The sequence below is a fragment of the Balearica regulorum genome, chromosome 6 (genome assembly GCF_011004875.1).
Source record: "Balearica regulorum gibbericeps isolate bBalReg1 chromosome 6, bBalReg1.pri, whole genome shotgun sequence".
NCBI classification, from domain to species: domain Eukaryota; kingdom Metazoa; phylum Chordata; class Aves; order Gruiformes; family Gruidae; genus Balearica; species Balearica regulorum.
The window spans coordinates 36,988,569-37,003,587 of NC_046189.1; the positions used below are offsets into that span (position 1 = coordinate 36,988,569).

A 15,019-nucleotide genomic window follows, 5' to 3' on the forward strand; every position below is an offset into this window, starting at 1 on the left:
CTGTACAGACATTTGGCAGTATGATTGAATGGATATTTGGTAAATCTGTCAAAAGCAGTCCTGCTGGTGCCAGGATCCTGCACTTACAACTGAGTCTTTTTACATCAGTGGTTTTTTTTACATTTGGTAGTCAATATGAGGAAAAGTTAGTACCTGCACAGTTAATATCTGTATCTTTTGCTTCTTGGATTTCTTTGGAAACACCAAAAAACAAACAAACAAATGCAAAACACTTCAAGTGTTGATTTCTCTCCTTCTGGCCAACAAAATGTAATTTTTGGAGAAGACTTATGTGTATATGACTGAAACAAGCAGAGTATGAGTAGGTCACATCCTGTGCACTGGGAAGGTCTCAGCAGAGCACAAAGTCACTGTTGTCTCCCTACTAAAGAGTCTGTTGCCCCAAAAGCAAATTCTGAGCAGGTATAAAATTGTTCCTGGCCATTTCCTTCTCCAGTTGGGAACTGTGGTGTGGCTTCATGCCAAGCATGAGCTCAGCAACTATGGACTGCGTCCTGTAATGAAAGCTCACCTTGGAAACAGAGGTGAAAGGATGTGAAGGATTTGCACATGGACCTTCTTCCTCTTACCCTACATCCTGCTTACACAGCATTCACCCAAAGCAAAAGTAATCCTGGGGGTGCTCCCCAAGTACTTATTAGTGGGTGATATATTTAGGAGTGAAATAATGGAGAACATGGGGAATGTTCTTGGCAAATTATCTAGGTGGCATCTGGAAAATACTTTTTTGTATGCTATGGTGTTCGTTCTAATCAAAATGAAACTAAACTGCAGTGAAAAACAGCAAACAGAGAGCAATTTGCAATTATCCATATTAATATAACATGACAATAGTCTGCTTTGTATACTTAAAGGTCCGTACTTGAAGTAAGTGGCAAAGTACTCAATCAAGGATAATAGTAGTAGAATTGAACCCATTTTTTTCCCCCCATCTATTAAAATAAATCATGCAAAACACTTACATTTGCAAGTTTTACCGTTTCCCTCCATCCCACTGGGGCAAATTCCACATGTATATGATCCAAAGGTGTTCGTACAAGACACTCCAGGAAAACAAAGACTCTCTTCACATTCATTCCTGTCTTCCTGACAAGTAAGCCCTGTGGCAAAACAAAGGGGAGGTTAATAATCAGGAAAGATTCCCTGTTTATTCTTCATCTCAAATGTTGAAGCAGACTAAGGCTTACTTCTCAGCTGTAAACTCATTACAGGGTACGTCACTCATGTTAGAGCCAAATTCCCCACTGTCTCACTTAAACCTGATTTTATCACACTGTTTATTACTGTCGTTACTGGCACCAGAAGTGCTGAACTTGAGACTACTGCTCAAAGAAAACTGTGCATATTAGATAAATTATTTCCCCCGCATTTCACGTCTTTGTTGTGTTGTTTACGTGCAATCTTTGTCATATACTGAAGAAGCCAATGAACGTCACCATTTCGGATTTAGGATCTGAAGAGCCACGTACTGGCCTATTGTGCTTTTCATTTCTATGTGAACCTCACAAAACTAATCGCTTATTGTCAACCAGCTTCATAGACTCTGGCTGAAGGTAAACCTAACGAAATGATCAGATTTTTTAATAATTTTTTTCTATTTAAAACTAAAATTTGAGGAAACCTTCTGAAAATATCTGAGCCACAGTGCTGGTGTACAGAAGATAAGCTGCTACAGGATCTGAACCCAAAACAACATATCTTGCCTATTGCTGATTTTGGAAATAGGGTTTTAAAAATCCCTTGACGCAATTGATATTCAAATTCACAACTCCGAATACCTATAGGGGAAGGTGACCTAAAAGTTAAAATTACTATCTGAACAGCAAATGATGCGGAGTAATCACATATAATGTTGTTAAAAACTCCCTCAGGCTTCAGGTGTGCGTGCTGCTGTCTCTGAGCACTTGAGAAAACTTGCTTGGCTATTGCTGGTCACCAGAATACGCAGCCCTGCTAGCAGGTCCTAAACCAGTCCCTGTCACTTCTGTTAAGGCATGCCCTTTGTCCCTTGGAGGAATACCCAAGGAGGTTGGGACACCTTCTGGAGAGTCCAGGTACCTGCTTCAAGACATACCCTTAAGGTAGAAAAAGGCTTGTTCCATATCAGATATCCAGCTTTATCATGAAAGAAAATTAAAGGATTTTTTTTTTTTCTTCCAAAAAATAAATTTTTCACAGTGGAATCAATTACAGGATGATAAAACCAGATCACTATTATTCATCTCCTACAACATAATCTCTCATTGCTTCAGCATTTCAGATAGCTTCCACTACTCCTTTCAAGTTAAAATAGCATCTCCATGTAAAAAACTCAAATTGAAGTTTCTATTGATTGAGCTGTCTTAAAATGCTAGTGACATCACCTTCTCATGTCTGCTTTGTCTTGTGAGGGAAAAAAAAGAACAGCAGCGCAAAAGCAACATCCCTTTTCTGGTGCCATCTCAAGATAAATTGTTCTGGTTTTGCATGCTTCTTGCATTTAAGTTGGACATCACATAGTATTGCAGGGCTTAACTTACTTTTTCCCTCCCTTGTTACATTTTGGATTACTATTTCTATAGTATAATTTAATTAGCACATTTGTAGCATCAGGCTGCTTTTCTCTGATATTGCTTTCTGATGACGCATTGGGAAATTATTAGACACCACATTATGGAAAATATTGAATGAGTTAGTTACCCTCTGATTAGATTAGTAATTATTTTCTTTTTCTGAATATCATATAAAGACTAAACATGATACCATAGGCAATGACAGTAGGAACGAAGTTCCCAGTTTCAGTAACACCAGCCGCTTCTCCCTCAGTCCCCTCTCCTCCCTCCTATGTACCCTATTTATGCTGCAAAGGGCTGGCTTTAAAATCTCAAAGATGAGAGACTTACAAAAAGCAAAGGAACACCATAAGTAACGAGCTAAATTTTAAAATTCAGTCACCTGACTGATTTTTGTAATGTAAAGGTGGAAGTACCTCTTTTCACTTAGAGACATTTGATTTTAAACAGTATCTGATCAATTTGGGCATAATGGTAATCCAGCTGAGTCCAAGGACAAATGTTTGCAAAGTCTGAAACTTGGCTGAAGGTTGCTGAAGAAGCAGCAGAAATGGACAGAAAGCTGTCTGCACCGAGAAGTGTCAGTTATTCCGTTTGCATGACCTCCAGTGCACTGCAACACAAGGCAGTCTCAATTCTCTTGGCCTTGCTACAGTACAAATAAAAGTAATAGAAATAAAAGATCTTCAAGTTTAATGGTTGAAACATCTGTTTCTGTGCCAGCCCTATTTCTCCATCCCTGCATGGGAAATTGGCTGAGAAGATAAAGTCCTTTTATGCCTTGAAAGGAGCTGGCCACCTACAGATGCAGAGAAAGACTTTTTGTGTTCACATTAAGTTGACTCTAAAGGAACAGGCAATCTCATTTAGGGGCTCTACAGTTATTCCAAACCATGAACAAATATTGTTTTTTTCTTCAGTTTCCTGAAAAGTAAAATGAAATTATAGTTCCATCTTCACCCCGCCCCCCAATTTTATATTAATCACTAGTATATGGAGAAAGAAAGAGTGGTTCTGTGATTGAGATACAGTTTTCAAGAATGAATTCTGTTCTCAGGTGAGGGGTGTTCTTGCTTTCAGTGGCCAAGAGAAGAAACAACAGGAATTCTTGATATCTTGTTAACAATGTCAAAGAGAAATGAATGAGCTTTGAACACTCGATGAGATAAACACGTATAAGTCTCTGCAGAAATTTAAAGCAGTAACAATTCTGGAGTCATCCTTCTCTCAGATTTTCCAAAGGCTTCTCCCCCTGCCTTGTTCCCATTCCTATATTGTACCCTTACGTCGCCTGCGATACGCGGATGCACCTGAACCGCTACCGCTTAGCAACACACCGTGTTCCCTGTGCTGCTGCTGCTCCTGCGGTGATGTCTGGGAAGCTCTCAAAAGAGTTAACTTTTTGTTTCTACTGCCTGTTCACTATCATTTGTAAAGATTTGATGGTGAAGTGGTGCTGTCACTTCAGCAGTACAGCATTGCCTTCTCATTAGATTATTGATGGTTTTCTGGGGAATTGAGACATAAACACAGCATCAAGGATGAGCTTTTATTGTTGTCACAGAACCTGCCCTGAAGTAAAATCATCTGTTTCCCAGCTGGCTTTCAGCTCCACTTGCTTATAATTTTTCACCTGCTATTAAAACTTTGAGATATATTCCTGTTTCACTCAATCATATCTTTTTTTCTGTTGTTGCTTGTGTTTTAGCATTTTTGGTGAGGGAAGTACAGCAAAAAACAATGGACGTTTATTTAACCTGGCAAGAATTCAGGGTTTGGGAAAAGCCAGCGTTCCTCTGGCCATCCAGGTGTCCTGTGCCCTTGGCTCTAGAGCCGGCTGTATGTTGCTTTCAAGCGTGTTATTCTGAAATGTTAGATATTTCGTTCTGTACTGTTTGTGTAAGAATGAGAACCACATTTCAGAATATGCTCCATGTGAATTTATAAACAATGCATTGTAATTATGGCAGACTATTTTATGTGGAATAATAGAGCTTGATTTCACTCCATCTATGTGCAATACCGCATAAAGTGAGAAGTGTGAAACTGGTGATGATCAAACAACAGGAGCAGGTCCACCGAAGTTATAAACTTATGGAATCATATTGCTTTTTATTAATTTAATCCACCTCCTTACGGGCAATGAAGAATTATTCTCATTGTATCTTTCCAAGTGTTTAACCAACTACGGCCAAAAAGGTTACCAAATTTCCTGTGCTCATAGGAACGTTATTTCCAGGGTGATTCAAGACATGCTGCATATGTTTAGTTTGGAGATTTTTATATTTTGATCAAACTTTCATTTTCTAACTTTATTCTCCATGGTTAGGCTTGTGTGTTCTTGCATCTTTGGTGGCACAAACACTTTGGATAGCAGCAGCCTTAGGCTATTTGCTAGCATTACCTGGAGTCAATACTGTCTAGCTCTCATACCTCTTTTAGGCCATTTTTCTGAACTTTCACTTCTGAATGTTTTTTATTTTTCATTGCTGCTGGAACTTTATAGTTAATGAAATCTGGACTTGCAGTCCCACATGACCAAAACAAAGATTTCATGAACTGCTGAAAGGCAGAAAGGGTACCTTGCTGCCTGCATGAGCCCATTAGGTAAAATCTGTTCATTGCTTTTGTTTATAATTGAGTTTTTTCTATATATACGCACTATAAGCACTAATGATTATGTGCATTTGATGTTACTTCTACTGGATTTTCCAAACCTATAGCACTGCACAGCAGCCAATATGATGGGTCTCATGAATTCATTCATGCTTTCATATGTGAACAGAGTAGGGGTTTTGACAGGTTCAAGGACTGAAATCTGAGCTCAGCTTAAGGTGTTTTTTTCTTACTCTGCTTTGGAAATGGTACTGATCCAGGAGATGTCCTAACACAGTTTCAGTTAGCACCTTTCATTTGTGGGAGACTAATTTGACGAGAATGGATAGCAACACAATGTCTTTACTTTCCAACGACTGTTATTTTAACTGGCCCTTTGTCTGCAAAGCTAAGCGAGAGGCAGGCTCAGAAATCCTCTTCAAGTCCTGTGTGTTCAGATTTGCCTTGTACCTCCTGAGGAGCTGAACTGCAAATGAAAAGACCACAACTTCTGTGAAACTCCAGGAGAAGGCGTGTTTAGGCCGATGCGAAACCCCGTTATGTCGGAAGCGAGTGGTGTTACGAGCAGCTGGAGCGTGGGTCCCAGCTCGGAGGAGGTGGTAGGCACTCTGTGAGACCCAACAGTGGCTCAGCTCAGCCAAACTCCAGAAGCTTAATGCAGCAGAGAGTCTAATGACTGGCTCTGCTGGTTCCAGCCTGCAGAGCACGGGGGAGTCGTTGTCTGCATGCTGTCACAAGTGCTTTTTCACGTGTCTGAATCATTCGCAGGTGTCCTGAATGCAGTCAAGCTGACTATAACTTGCATGATAGGTACCAACATGTTCTCGCCTCACCTACGTTACCTATCAGATGCTTCTCTGTCTCCTCGCATTTCAGGCTTTCCTGTTTGCACTGTATGTCTTGCATCCACCTCTTTGGCCTCACTCCATTTCGTTCTCCAACTCCTCCTCTTCATACTTTTCATTCTGCTTTTCTAAAAGAACCTTTTTTGGTGCAGGGATCATCCCTCTTCCCTGCATCTCTTCAAATCATATTGTGGCCAGCCCTGAACAGTTTAAAAGGTTAGATTTGTTCCATCAGCATGTCTGACAACCAAATGGATTTGTGGTTTTCTAATGCTTAAATTTAATGAAGCTTCAAATGGGACTAAAGAACAATTTATTTTTGCATGTTTTCCATATCTGCTTCTCCTTCCTAGATCTAGAAAAATCATTCATTCCCAGTTCTTTCATTGCTCTAATTTAGTCAAACCCTGTGGAGCCGAAAAGGGTCCTGGATCTTTGCCTTTTCTCTCTTCTACCAAGTCTTCTCCTAGCTCATCTCATGGATGGACAAATCCATGGGAAATAAGCAGGTGGAAACTGAGATCAGGGACCTTCACAACCTCCTTGAGCGGTCATTTCAGAACCATAGAGCTTTAGGTCTTTTTTCCTTCCTTGCACATGGATAACTAGATAGCTGGTTTTGCACATTTTCTATCTGTCTAAAGCTAAGTAGAGCAGAAGAGGAGGCTTATGTAGTCCATTTGATAGATGCTTGTGGTCACGCTGCACTCAGAAAAATCCTGTAGCACAATATATCTCGAGTTAAATCAGACATGGAAACATTGAGGTGTTACCTCCCAAACCAGGGGGACATTTACAAAAGTAGCTATCCACACTGTCCACACATGTTCCGCTGCCGCAGGGGTTTGATTTGCAGTCATTGATATCTTCCTGGCAAAATTCTCCATCAAATCCATTGGGACATAAGCACAGGTATTCACCAAGGCCTGGAGGGAATTTAATATTGGTAACACATGTTCCACCATTGAGGCAGCCGCAGGGCTTCACTCCAACCTGAGGAAGGCAAAAGGGAGTGGTGGTAAGGTTCCTCTGAATAATCACAGCTGAGAGGTATATTGTTACCCTTTAGGAAGTTTTGCTGTGCAAACATGTTATCTAGTATTATGAAAACTTATTTCTAACCTATTTCCTTTGTCTAGATAGATGGTCTCATACTCAGCATACCTACTTATTTGGCTGAAAGCTTGAATATAAAGGGATAATTTTTTCATCATTTAGGGGCACATTCTAACTACTTGTAAGAAAAAAAAAATCCTATTTGCTATAACAGCAGTTTTTACATAGTATCTGAGGGCAGAATTTGTTCCTTATTCTTCAAAGAAGAAATGAAAAATGTTTCTCTTTGCCTGCCTGCCCTCCTTACTGTTCCACATTACAAATGGCTCCCAGGCAGGAACGTGATTGTGGCGTTCCTTAGCTGCCCTCTCTCTTCCCTGAAGAGAGGTCCGTAGTTGCTGTACAAGAGCAGCATTTCAACAGATTTAAACCTCTGTATTATCTCACCTAGTTAAACATAGGTCTGGTCTCACATGTTTCCATTAAAACCATATCTAGACTCCAGTTTCCGCTTTGCTGTGTGGGTTCAGCAGATCGGTATTTATGATGATAGAGGTTTGAATGAGTAAAAATAGGAATCTTTAGGAATAAAAATCCTTTCTTCACAGAATTCTTATGTCAAGAGTCTGCATCCCACTTTATTAGCTCATCCTATCACAGGATTAATGTTAGGCTATACAATAAAGACAAAGCAATGCACAAGCTCTGCCAAGAAACTTAGAGTGCGGAGTACTGACATAAGAGCAAGACATCCTCTAAAAATATCATTGAGAATGAGTTATAATCTCCCTTTTATAGCTAAAACTTGGTCTTTTCTGTTATATGCTTTTTTTTTCTGCAATCCAAATGCAGAATGTGAATTTTAAAGCAGATTAATGAACCATTAAAAGGCTCTGCAAGAGTGTTCTTTCAAACAGCAATCAATAGCACTCTCTCTTGTTCCTTGTATATATAGTTTCCATGTTCTCAGAGATATTTATTCCATTAATTGATCATTATTGCTGTGCTGGATAATATACACTTATGAGGAAATAGCTGAAGTCTTACTTTTCAAGACAGTAACAAATTATTAGCTATAATGACAATTGCACCAAAACACTGACATGATAAACAGGTTTGTTTTCTTTTTCCTTTAAAGCGTTCATTTCCTTACCTCAATAGAGTATCTGCTCTGTGCATTGCATTCATCCGACACAGTGAATTCAAAGCTCTGCGTTTCTTCTGAATCAACTTTCCAGATAAGAAGGCCAGCAGGAGAGAGCCTGGCATCCTGTGGGCCAGCCGCTAAGATGAATAGCACAGCTGACCCTTCCGGATCCACTGCTATTAACTGGTAAACAAAATTCTCACCAATAAATGTCAGCAGCTGGCTGGGGGGGGCCTGGAACGCAGGAGGCAGGTTGTCTAAACAGCAAAAATGAAACCATGATTACATAAATTCCAGATTCTCCCATGTAAAGATTCACAGCACGAGTCTTTGTAGGAGTTCTCTCAAAGACAAAGGTGCAGAACGTACCCAGAGGCTGGCAGGGGAAGTGGTTTAGATGTCAGAGGCAGCAAATGGCTTGACCAAGCAGTATACCTTTTTCCTTCTGGGTTTTTTTCACGCCCCGTACTGAACTTTTCTCCCGTGCTGAACTTTGATTACTTTCAATGTGTTATCTGATACATGGGAGGAGATCAGGCATGACTTCTATAACCTCCCACTAGTCCCTCAATTCTTACTAAAACTTTAATTAATTGTATTTCTTATGCTTACATATATATATATATATTTATTCTATCCACCACTCTATCTATGTAGCCATTTAAATTTAAGTACACTAAATCTCAAAATGATGAATGACAGATGAATTGGGTCGGCAACTCGGGGGGGGGGGGGGGGGGGGGGGGGGGGGGGGGGGGGGGAAATAATTGTGTAACTCCTCTATTGAGTAGACTGTCCTGCCTTTACACATGAGTAGTAATTAAGCCTGAGCATTTTGACTGAATTCAGTTGGACATTTCATCAGGAATACAGGTCTTCTCCGTGCCAGCAGAGGTCCATCAGTGATGCTGAGATTCTGTATCCCCAGTGACAGCAGTGCATATCACGTCACCATTGGCATTGTTATTTCTAGTGGTGGTGTTTACATTCAGCATTTCCTTAATGAAGATAAAAGCCTAATTGTACGAGGCTATTTTACAGTAGAAGACAAATGCTACCTGATGATACTTACAATATAAATAGGTAAGGAGGACAAGGTAGAGAAATTATGATGTTTTACAATTAGAACCCAAGGAAAAGTAAGATTGGGTGAGTAACGTGAGGTGACAGCAGCTCTGTGCAGGGCAAGGAATTTCCTCTCCATGTCCTAAGCCTCAGTCTCAAGCCGTCTTTCCTCTTTAACCAGCAGTACAAACTGGTACGTATGGGTATATAAAGGAATCTTCACAGGATGAAATTTGACCATAGTTATGTTTAACTTAACAAACATTTCTAATACCAAGGATTAATTTCAAGTCACATTCTAGAACTATGAACTATATATGTGTTCTCATAAGGACTGCATATGTCCTTGAATTGTGCTTGTGGCAAGTCATCGTTAGGGGTTTTTTGTGGTGCATATCCTTTTATCAAGCTTTGCTTTCCATAGCATGTCTCACTTTATGCAATTATTTAAATGTGTCTCTCCACTCATCGCTGCTGTGCTCTTCTAAACTGCTTGTCCAGCAGACTGTCCTGGCATAACTGCTGAAAGCCTCCATCTATTAATTTACCTTTTATTTCCCAAACACTTAAACCATGGAGCCCATAAAAGTTGTGCCCAAAGTAATCAATGAAATATTGATGCTGGGTATGCATTTACAAATAAACACAAAGGTCTTAACTGGATGGAGGGTAATGAGAAGTTGTAGGCACAAAATAACATAAAATCAGATGTTATGAAAGTAGTCTGTGAATGAGTGTTTCTACTTCCACAGAGTTCTCCTTGCCATACAGTGAATATATACATACACTCCCAATTATTGCAGAACTTTTAAAAAGGTTTTCGCAATTTTGAAAACAGGTCTGACAAACCCTTTCTTTTCAATATTTTTAAATTTAGAAGTTATTGAAAAGTGAACCATGATGTTTCAGATTTTCCAAATCACTTCTAGCTTTATAAATACCAAAAACAAGTGCAGTTTTTCCCTTTTGAGTAATTTTCTGAATTTTAAAATTGAACTGCCTCAGTGCTAGTGATGAGTTTGTCTATAAAACAATCAGGATCAGTTTATCCCTTGAGATGCTACTGCTGTGGCCAACACAATGGAAGGACAGAAAGGAAGGAGGGTTTGTGAGTGCCAGATAATATCTCTCATTAGACTGAACTATATTCCTGGGGGAAAAATCACAGCTTTCGGGTGCACAAGCTCTTCTTCAGATTTGGTTTACCCTTAGGCATTTTAGCTACTCATCCAAGTAACTTGCAATGGGATTTTTAGTTGGCCAACACTTGGGATGGATCTGCCTAGACCTTTTCCTGACAGGGAGTTTTAAATTCCAAAAGATGGATTTTTTAGGATAAAAACTAGAAGTGTATGTTTTTAAATAGAGAAAATTCAAAGTAGCTAGGCTGGAACAGAAATTTAAAGGACTTATGAACAACTCCCTTCCTTCCTATTGTGTCCCTGCTTCCAACACTGATTTCAGACAGCTTACGACTTCTTGCCTTGCTGGAAACTCTTGCTTCTCAAGGGCCTTTCTGTCACCTCTGAGAAGAGCGTGTCTGCTCGCCGCTTGCCTCGGCAGTGTTACAGCTCTCGCCGTTTCTGCTGCCGTACCTCGCGTTCTCTGGGAGCCTCTGTCCCTGAGCATCCCCAGCTGTTCCCCCAGGCCAAGAGCAATCTTCCTCTCCACCCAGAAGGGTCCTGCTGACCTAGTCACCCTAAAGGAATATCAAACTGCAAACAAAGCAAACTGGTCCTGCCACTCACACGCCTCTATGTAATTTGCTTGTGTTTACAGAACCTAAAAGTGCAGAGAAACTCTTTTTAGGACCAACACATGAATCTACATAAAAGCGGTATTATAATCTTTATATTGACCAGATGTAAAGGTGCTCATGTAAGTGGGGAGATGCGCTGTGGGGATGATGGTCCTAGAAAAATGGATTATCTGTAAAGCAAGCGGTCAGTAATGGTGGTTGTTTACACTTGGGATGAAAAAACAATGATTAAGTCCTCAGCATTCAGGAGGTGCTTCAGAAGGCAGCCTTCTCCATGACCCCTGCCATGACGGGCTGCAGAATGAGCCTTTAGGTTCTGCGGCAGGGAAGGTAACGAGTGGCTGATCCCTGTCACCCAGACTCCCTGCCAAGCCAAGCTCTTTTCTGTGGCATTTCATAGGATTTGGCTCAGGGAAAGGAAACTATTCTTCCAGATACTAAAAATATACACTAGGGTTTTAAAAACAGTATTTTCCCCAAATTGTTACCTTAAAGATTCGTACCTGCAAGATGATGACAGATGTATTTAGGGTCCATCACCTTTAGCTGACAAACTTGGGAACTGCATGAGGCACTGGCATTCAATTTCATTTTCAGGTGTTATTTTAGTTTTATTAATTTGAGATTTGACGGGTTTCAGCCAGAACAAGATACGTGCCTAGATGCATAGTGCGAACGGTGGAGTACTGTCTGCTTCTGGGCAGTCTGCATTTCTGGTGCACCCAGTTATTCCCATTGCAAACAGTCCCCTCGCACTGTTATGCAGGATAGATTCACGTTAGCCAAATGAAGGAACCGTGTATTTCATAGACCGAGCCATAAATTCCCAGCTAAGTGCTTCTAAATCTTAGAAAAAACTCTCTTACTTTCATTAATAGACCAGGTGAACTTAGAAATGTCAGGTTCACAGAGAAGACAAGGACTGGTGGGGCTTGACTCTCCTTCACCATAGCAAAGTCCATCTATATTACAAGTATTTTCCTGCCAAAAAAGGAAATAAAAATGGGTGGGAGGTGGAGGTAAGGAAAAAAAGAAATAAGATAGGAAATTAGCAGTTAATAATTTCTGGAGATAAGCTGAAACTCACTTGTCTCTTGAAACAATAAAATAGTAGCAATTTAAATGCTGGTACTTTCTCCCAACAGGGAGAAAAAAGGACTTGTAAGATTTCCAGTTTTCCTGTGTGCGATCCTTGTAGCTGTGAATGTTTTAGCTTAGGCAATGTGCTATTGCTTCCTATTGATGAATGCGGCAGAATGTGATTCTTTTTTTTTTTTTTTTCCTCATTTCCACTCTTCTGTGGTGTGTGTGATCATTATTCCCAGCTGTGACTACTAATATGATGATTATTAGGTAATACACAAAAGTAAGCTCCATGAGATTAGCAAAACCTGAGACTGGATAAAAGCTCCGTTTGAAATTTTGGAATCCTGTTCTGGTAACTTAAATATTTCTGGAGGTTTTTAATAAAAAATATGAAGAAGCAATGATATAAAACCAGAGTAAAGAACTGCATTAGATTTTAGGCTTCTGCGAGATAGCTGTAAACAACAGCTAAACCCATGGGTGGTGCCAAGGGTGGGCAGAGCGTCCCAGCAGAAGTCCGTGCAGTGCACTGTGGGCACAGCAGCCTTCGAGGCTGACCTGGTCTTCTCCTAGTTAGGGCGGCCACCAGGGCCGGGGAAGCTGTGGCTTCCACGTGGCCTGAAGACACTTGGGTTGTCTGAGGAGCAAACACGGATGTAATTAACTGATGCAATTAAAGAGCCCGTGCCACAGGTAGGTCCCATGGGAGAGTTATGCCTTTCGCTTACAGTGTTGGGGCACACCTGCAGATGGGACTTCATCCATCATTGCAAGCTCCCAGGAAAACATGAGGCTCCCTCAGGAACACAGGGAATGTCACCGCTACAGCGGGACAGCAGGAGGGAGAAGCTACCAGGGCCCAAATATATTTTCCCTTTTCTCTCCTTTGAATACACACTGGTTTTCTGAGACTGGTGTGTGTTCTCTTACTGGCCTGGTGGTTTCTATCTACTGTTTTATTAGTTTCTCAAACTTCTTTTGCCAAGTATATTAGTCAATATTTTAAATAATACCACTTTAAGAGTAATGGATAAGGTAGAGACCTCATAATTACCCCTACATGATAGAACGTGACAGATCTTCAGCATTAAAATCTGGATGTTAATTAGATTTTATTACATTGTTGTTTTCAGAGGCTTTATTCTGATGAAAAAGATGCTTTTTCTGATGTGATAGTACGGTACAGAATGGGCTCCATAAAAGAGGAACGCAGAATGTGAAATGGCCTGATATAAAATGTCCCATAATTGAAACACCTTTTCTGAAAGCAATTTAGGTATTACAAAGTAATGTTATAAGAGGGGTAATTAGAATGTGGTCTGATGCAATTGGAAACCTAGTTCAAATAGTCCCTTGAAGCATCTTAGGATAGAAATTATTATAATCCCTAGAGAACACCAGCATATTGAGAAGACATACATTTCTGAGTTTGAAAAATGTAAGAATAAGGAAAGCCTTTGACCACCCCCCCCCCCCCCCCCCCCCATATCTTTAACATGGTTCTGACATAATTATTTTAATCAGAAATTTAAGTGGCTTTGCCCTCATTTGGGCCTATAAAGTAATTTCTATTCACTGATTTATTTGAAAAAAATGTGAACTTTCATTTTATTTTGGTAACCAGTATGTTCTTGCAATCAGTGCAAGTTTAAAAACTTTATTTTCTCATTAGTGTTAATGAGGCAAATGAGTTAAGATATATACCTGATTAATCTAATTTTATAAAAATGCAGCCCAGAAATGGTCTCCTATTCATTCATACTTGCCTCAGGGTAGGAAAGCAGGATCAGCACATTCAAATATCCCCAAACCTTTCAAAACTTTCTTTTAAAGCCCCACTGAAAACCAGAAAAGTTGTCTAACCAACCCTCTAGAAAATAAGTGGGGAAGCTCTTTTTTTAAGGGACGGGGGATGTCACACCAATAAGTCCACAGGAAAACAGAGGGTTATAGTGCTCTCCGGGCAGTTCCCAGCACGTTGGCAGTTTAAAACGTAGCACTAGACTTTTGATTACGGTTTTGAAACTGTCAAAGTACTATATGTTTGTACTTAGCAGCGGTTAATGTAAGCAAGAATGGTTTATGTTCTCTCAAGGGTGTTTTCACATGATAAAAACCACGTAACGTGCGTCTTAGTCTACCGCTTGCTAAGGCAGAAAGTGGGTATAGAAATGATATACCTTACAGTTACAGTGCCCTCGCCAGACAGGCTAGGAGAGGTAAAATAGCTTACTAGCAGAGACAATTCAAAAGTGAAGTTAAGCCGCCTTTCAGGGGAGACTCCTCGGTCTTATCTACTTCCACTAACAGCTGCAAAGTATAAATATCGTCAGCCGTGGTCTTTCTGGAAGCGTCTGTCTGTGAAAGGTCCATCATAAAGCATACTCTGTCGGGTATTCTTACCCCACGTAAATATGAAAAAAAAAAAAAATATCACAGACAGGAGATTGTGAAAGAGAGAAAAGTGTTAGGCTGTGCAGCTGACCTAGGAGATGATAGATTTTCCTCTTCTAAAGCAGTTATTACACACAGTACATCACAGGGAGGGAGAGGGCTAAGGAAGAGATGAACGATCCATATTAAACCTTCATGCTCTTTAAATTACCTTTAATTTACAAAGTCCGGTTGGATGAAATTGGCAGGCCTGGCAGACCGCGTCATACAGGGTCAGCACTCTGGAATTACTGTACTGGAAGCCATCGTTAGTGATCTAAATGATACAAAAATCATCTTTATAAGTAATAATGTTCCATATGGAGACTGTCTGCTCATTTTGGAGCATATACCGTTGCCCCCTTGAACTGGATGCTTGCCAGCAAGATAAATTAAACCACTTGTGAGTGGCTCTACTGCAAGCTAACAAATTGCTTAA

At 40.3% G+C, this 15,019-nt stretch overlaps 1 protein-coding gene across 4 annotated transcripts in view; it reads right to left on the reverse strand.

Annotated features, from left to right (window-relative positions):
• LOC104639011 (von Willebrand factor D and EGF domain-containing protein) overlaps positions 1-15,019 on the reverse strand; it is a 186,380-nt gene that overhangs the window by 65,454 nt on the left and 105,907 nt on the right. For all 4 annotated transcript variants that reach the window (XR_012836185.1, XM_075757244.1, XM_075757245.1 and 1 more), the window contains exons 14-18: positions 14,753-14,857; positions 11,928-12,042; positions 8,244-8,494; positions 6,808-7,027; positions 984-1,121 (exon numbers count right to left, since the gene is read on the reverse strand). Coding sequence is in view for 3 of the 4 variants with exons in the window: in XM_075757244.1 (XP_075613359.1) it covers positions 984-1,121; positions 6,808-7,027; positions 8,244-8,494; positions 11,928-12,042; positions 14,753-14,857 (829 nt within the window). In the remaining variant the exon portion in view is untranslated. The remainder of the gene's footprint in view (positions 1-983; positions 1,122-6,807; positions 7,028-8,243; positions 8,495-11,927; positions 12,043-14,752; positions 14,858-15,019) is intronic.